A 6,521-nucleotide genomic window follows, 5' to 3' on the forward strand; every position below is an offset into this window, starting at 1 on the left:
AAAAGCTAAAGCCGTTGGCATCGCCCCCCTCCCCATATTTAATTACTTCTACTACCTTCTGACATTTTGAAATCGCCTCAGATTTTGGATTATTCCCACTAGATTTTTCATACTTTATTTTTTTTTATGCACCAAGAAAATAAAAGGATAATTTCGTTACTCAATCTTAGTACAACTCCAAGTATTTCATATAGTCAATCTGATGATATTTATAAGGAGGTAAGTTGAAAAATTATAATTAGTCAATGTAAAAAAGATTTTTTTCCTCGGTTTCGTTGAGGCATGCTTAATTTTCAAATTTTGATGGGATATGGTATATCAGATATTTCATTTACTCAAATGATATAGAATTATGCCCATTTCAATATAAAATTAAATAAATTAAATTCATAACGATTTAAGAGGAGAGTATTTCGCGACTCTCAATCCTTATGGAAACCAACTGCGCTATTTTTGAGAGTTTTTTTTTTTTATGGATAGAGTTTTTTTGGTCCAAGATCTCTTGATCAATCTTGGATCACTGTCTATTCATTGATGGGATGAGTTATATCCCACCTATTAAATAGGTGGAGTTCAAGTCACTCCACTAATATATTTGTAGGGTCTCTCCTGAGACCAAAGGATTTGAGCTCTTTTTTTATCTACTTGTAGTCTGATTAATTCTAAGGGTGGACAACTTTTCTTTTTTTTGATCGTCCATTAGAGCATTCCGTGGCCTAGTAAACCATATACTTAGATCAATCAATTTAAGGTGGGTATATCAAGTTAACATATCCAGTCAAATAATTTAAATATGTTGAGTTGAAATTTTATCAATCCATTTTAAGATAGTGCAAATTGATTGACCCGTCTAATCCCATGACTTACATGCTAGTATCCTACAGTTAGCATGGAGCCCGTGAATTAAGGAAAAAAATTCTTCAAAATTTAAAATTAAAATAAAAAAAATTAAGAACCTGAAGACGGGATTTTAACTTTAATTAGATCAGATTCCGTCAATTTTTTTTAACTCGTAATCTACATTAGTTAGAGTTGGAGATTTTTTTAATTCATTAAGATAAAAGATTGGATCGTTCTGCTAAATCATCGATCTGTCATGGGTTGATTCATCTTATCACAGATTGATGAGTCTAAGGACATCCGTAAGAGTAAATTTCTTAAAGAGATTTATGCTCTGTCACATCATTGTTACATCAAAAGTTAAAAATCTTATTTTTTTTTTAAAAGTCACTCTCTATTATTATAAAACCTCTCTCTTTTAAAAACTCTATTTCTTTTAAAATTCTTTCTCTATCTTTTCTCCATTATTTTTTTTATAAATCTAGTCCCAAAATTTTAATATAAGTTTATAAAAAATATTATAAACCCCATCTGTATAATGAAGGTGAGATTTATATTGAAAGATTTAACCTACATTGCATATAATAAACAGATGTCCTAACCGCTCTACTTGTGCCTCAATTTTCGAACACAATGGTAAATTCCTTATCAGTCCTAAATCTTGAAGCATAATTACGTGGGTGACCTGTTGAGGCCTTACCACTACGCCGTGCTCAAGGGAGCTCCTAGTTGATTTTTCATATTCATTTTTTATAAAAGATAATACGTCCATCTCGAATTCCCACGTGACCGGCCCACAGCCCAGAGATTTTTTCATAGTTGCTGATTATTCAAAAGGATCACATATTCAAAGCAAAATATCTTGCTTTGTTTTTTATTTTTCTTCACCGTTTTTATCACATCTATATTTTTTTTGATAAAATTTAAAAAGAAAACCCTTTTTATTGGAATTAACAAAAGAACGTCCAATTTTATTTATCATCGGAATAACACTTCATTACATTTCAATCTTCTTTTTTCAATTTTAAAGATACCCTGTTGAAAGCTATTTGTAGCAATTATCATAACATAAATATTTCAACTTAATGTATTAACTATAAACGGAATCATAACTACTCCATTTATAATCATTTGCTGCTATAATTATATAATAGATATGGAAATTTGGGATCGTAACTGTTATAAATAGGTAACAGTTATGATTATAATATAATAGTATTTGATGCGGATCTATATCTAGATTTAATAGGAAATAGGAGAAAAGTGAAGGACGTTTAGGACATTTCACATTTAAGGATTTTATGCTTATAGGGATCACTGTTCACTAGAGGAGAGGAGGTTGGTTCGTGCTTGTTTCCGCCGCCAAGGGCTTTCTCCCTCTCATACTCTTCGCCGGCGTCGACCAAGCCGCTGATGCTCCCCTCCTCTCTTCTGCTCCCCTTTCTCGCTGCCACTCTTCTTCTTGCCTGTCACCACCGCTAGCCACTTCGCCTAGCTCTCCGACGATCGCCGGACACGACGCCGGCTGTACCAGCGCTGGTCAATGCGCGCGACCTGGTCGCCTGCCTCGTCACCGCCGACCTCTACCTCGGCTTCGTCAGCTACAACCTCCAGCTAGCCCTCGCCGAGCTTGCCCTCTCTGTCGTCACCTTCCTAGGGATTCATCTCGGCTTTCCCTCTCCGCCACCTCCTCCTCTCGCCGGCGCTGACACCATTGAGGAAGATCGCCGCTGCCTCCTCTCATGGCCGTTGCCGCCGAGTCCAGCAGCTACCGCCGAGTCCAGCGGCCACCGCCGGGTCCACCGGCCAATGCTGCCCTCTGATGTCACATCCATGCTGCACCGACCCCAGAGCCGGCTCCTCAGCTGCCTCATATTCGTCTACTCTTCAGGGTCGGGACGACTCGATCCGCATCGCGACCAGCTCATCGACCCATCCGAGGGCGCCCCCCACAGACCAGGGTACGTCACTGTACTCGTCTTGTATTTATCTAGTTGTCCTGTTATTGTTCGATTGCTTATACATTTGTGGGACCTACCAGGACCGGGGTAACCCGGTCGTTGGATACAGGTACTATTGACCAGAGGACTTTGGGCGGCTTGGTCAACGCAGAAGACAGCTCGCCACCGGGTCATGGGGATGCGGTAACCTTCAAGACACGGCACACCGGCAAGTCCGTCTTCTCAGCTTCCCGACAGGATCAAATTGGCGTCGTCTATGGGAACACGCCTGATCTGGAACGTGAAGATGGGTGACGTCGGAAAGTTCTGTCATCCCCATGACCTCTGTCACTTTTTGCGTTATCTTTTCTCTTTCAGTTATATGATCGGCCATAGTTCCTCGATCGAGGACCCCCCGTGCCGATCGGCCGGACGTATATTATCCGAGCCATAGTCTCGATGTCGAAGATCCCGTGCCGATCAGGCGGGCGTATATTATCCGAGTCACGAGCTCGATGTCGAAGACCCCGTGCCGATCGGCCGAGCGTATATTATCCGAGCCACGGACTCGATGTCGAAGACCTCATGCCGATCGACCGGGCATATATTATCCGAGCCACGGGCTCGATGTCGAAGACCCCGTGCCGATCGGCCGGACGTATATTATCCGACCCACGGGCTCGATGTCGAAGACCCCGTGTCGATCGACCGGGCGTATATTATCCGAGCCACGGGCTCGATGTCGAAGACCCCGTGCCGATCGGCCGGGCGCATATTATCTGAGCCACGGAATCGATGTCGAAGACCCCGTGTTGATCGACCGTGCGTATATTATCTGAGTCACAGGCTCGATGTCGAAGACTCCATGCTAATTGACCGGGCATATATTATCCGAGCCACGGGCTCGATGTCGAAGACCCCGTGCCGATCGGCCGGGCGTATATTATCCGAGCCACGGGCTCGATATCGAAGACCCCGTGCCGATCAGCCGGGCGTATATTATCCGAGCCACGGGCTCGATGATGTAGACCCCGTGCTGATCGGTCGGGCGCATATTATCCGAGCCACGGGCTCGATGTCGAAGACCCCATGCCGATCGGTCGGGTGTATATTATCCGAGCCAAGGGCTCGATGTTGAAGACCCCATTCTGATCGGTCGGGCGTATATTATCCGAGCCACGGGCTCGATGTAGAAGACCCCGTGTCGATCAGCCGGGCGTATATTATCCGAGGCACGGTCTCAATGTCGAAGACCCCGTGGCGATCGGCCGGGCATATATTATCCGAGCCACGGTCTCGATGTCGAAGACCCCGTGCCGATCGGCCGGGCATATATTATCCGAGCCACGGGCTCGATGTCGAAGACCCCGTGCCGATCGGTCGGGCGTATATTATCCGAGCCACGGGCTCGATGTTGAAGACCCCGTGCTGATCGACTGGGCATATATTATCCGAGTCACGGGCTCGATGTCGAAGATCCCGTGCCGATCAGCCGGGCGTATATTATCCGTGTCACGGGCTCGATGTCGATGACCCCCGTGCCGATCGGCCAGGCGTATATTATCCAAGCCACGGGCTTGATGTCGAAGACCCAGTGCCGATCGGCGGGGTAGTGAGGCTAGAAGACCGTCGAGCGGCGACGTTAAACGCCAGAGCCGAACCGGCGGCTATAAAAACCCGACCTAAAGACGGTCGAGTGCCGACCTTAAACCCTCGCGTCATCGGCGGTCGAGCGACGACCTTAAACCCTCGCGTCATCGGCGGTCGGACGACGACCTTAAACCCATATCTTCACCGATCAGCTTAGCAGAACATCTATCTCCCCCGTTCGAAGTCACATAGTCTTCACAAGCATGCATCTCCCTCGTTCGGGGTCGCACAGTCTTCACGAGCATCTATCTCCCCCGTTCGGGGTCGAGCGGTCTTCACTGGGCACGAGGCATATCAGAGCATCTTATCTCCCCCGTTCGAGGTCGAGCTATCTCCTTTGGTCACGGACAAGAGTATCTCCACTGGTTTTGGACCAGAATATCCCATAGGCTCTGCGCCCGTTCGGCTCACGACTTTCACTTCCACGCGCCTTCTACTCATGGGCAACACTCCAGTGCAGCTCATGTGCGACACACCCGTTCGGCTCACGACTTTCATTTCTGTGCGTATCCAATTTCACGGGCTATGCTCCCGCTCAGTTTTCGGGCTCCACTCCTGCCCAGCGCTGCTTCGTCTCTCGCTCAGTATTTGTCCAGGCGCTCACTGGGCGTTCGCCCGATAGCTTGCTTAGCAGCCACTTGACATTATTTTTCGTCGCTCGGTCGACACTTTGGTAGCCGCCTGATCCTATGCCCGATCGTCCACTTAGCCACGCGCTTGTTTTGTACGACATCCTAGTGGTCGCCAGGTCGGCATTTTCTCGATCACTCGTTCGACATCGCTCGCTTGTCCGCCCGGTCAACATTGTACGACCTATGGGTCAGCATTTTCTCGATCACCCGTTTGACATCATTCGCTCGTCCACCCGGTCAGCATTGTACGACCTATTGGTCAGCATTTTCTCGGTTGCTCAGTCGGCATCTTCGCGGTCGTGCACTCGGCATCGCTCGTCCGCTCGGACTACTCTTGGTTCCGCGTGTCGCTGGGCGTTTTGCCGCTGCCTCGGCATCAGTCCGGTTGTCGACCTGATATTATTTCTTGTAGCTCGTTCGGCATCGCTACTATCTCTCGCGCGACGCTCTCTCGATTACTCGATTCGTATTTTTTCGGTTGCCTGATCGGCATCTTCTCGATCGCGCGCTCGGTTGGATCGTCTGTCTTTCTATCTGATTAGCATTATCTCCGTTGCCTAGACTGCACTATTGCTCGTCGCTCGCTCGATACTACTTGAGTCACTTGCTCGGCATCGCCACAGCTACTCGTTCGATGTGATAAGATGAACCCATTGAGCCGATTTCGCGTTCGGTAGCTATTCCATTTTGGGCTTGGTCTAGTCAGTCAGACTTGCGCCTCCTCGACTAGACTTGAAGGAAAGACTTGTGATGCGGATGTATCTCTAAGCTTAATAGGAAATAAGAGAAAAGTGAGGGGTGTTTAGGACATTTCACATTTAAGGGTTTTATGCTTATAGGGATCACTGTTCACAAGAGGAGAGGAGGTTGGTTCGTGCTTGTTTCCGCCGCCAAGGGCTTTCTCCCTCTCATACTCTTCGCCGGCGTCGATGAAGCCGCCGATGCTCCCCTCCTCCCTCTTCTGCTCCCCTTTCTCGCTGCCACTCTTCTTCTTACCTGTCACGCCACCGCTGGCCACTCCGCCTAGCCCTCCAACGATCGCCGGGCACGACGCCGGTTGTACCAGCGCTGGTCAATGCGCGCGACCTGGTCGCCTACCTCGTCGCCGCCGACCTCTGCCTCGGCTTTGTCGGCTACAACCTCTAGCTAGCCCTCGTTGAGCTTGCCCTCTTCGTCGTCACCTTCTTAGGGATTCTCCTCGGTTTTCCCTATCTACCACCTCCTCCTCACACCGGCGCTGACGCCACTGAGGAAGATCGCCGCTGCCTCCGGCGGGCGCCACCGTCAGCAGCCGCCGCTACCTCCTCTCATGGTCGTCGTCGCCGCCTCTAGCAGTTGCCGCCGAGTCCAGCAGCTGCCGCCGAGTCCAGCGGCCGCCGCCGGGTCCACCGGCCAATGCTGCCCTCCGATGTCACATCCAGCGACAGCCACCAGCCACCCCCCGGTCGCCTTCGAGTGA

General features: G+C 48.6%; 1 protein-coding gene across 1 annotated transcript; it reads left to right on the forward strand.

Moving 5' to 3' along the window:
• Nucleotides 1-1,378: 1,378 nt before the first annotated feature.
• On the forward strand, nt 1,379-6,521 carry LOC122004687. The gene is made up of 5 exons (XM_042559536.1): nt 1,379-1,384; nt 2,323-2,801; nt 2,882-2,984; nt 5,902-6,141; nt 6,252-6,521. The coding sequence occupies exons 1-5, from the start codon at nt 1,379-1,381 to the stop codon at nt 6,519-6,521; spliced, it is 1,098 nt and encodes a 365-aa protein (XP_042415470.1).

Source organism: Zingiber officinale, chromosome 7B (assembly GCF_018446385.1).
Source record: "Zingiber officinale cultivar Zhangliang chromosome 7B, Zo_v1.1, whole genome shotgun sequence".
Classification (NCBI taxonomy): domain Eukaryota; kingdom Viridiplantae; phylum Streptophyta; class Magnoliopsida; order Zingiberales; family Zingiberaceae; genus Zingiber; species Zingiber officinale.

Coding starts and splice junctions, on each gene's coding strand:
- LOC122004687 (XM_042559536.1), top strand. Junction 2,985..5,901: donor CACCGGGTCATGGGGATGCG/GTAACCTTCAAG, acceptor TTATGCTTATAG/GGATCACTGTTCACAAGAGG. Junction 6,142..6,251: donor GTACCAGCGCTGGTCAATGC/GCGCGACCTGGT, acceptor TCACCTTCTTAG/GGATTCTCCTCGGTTTTCCC.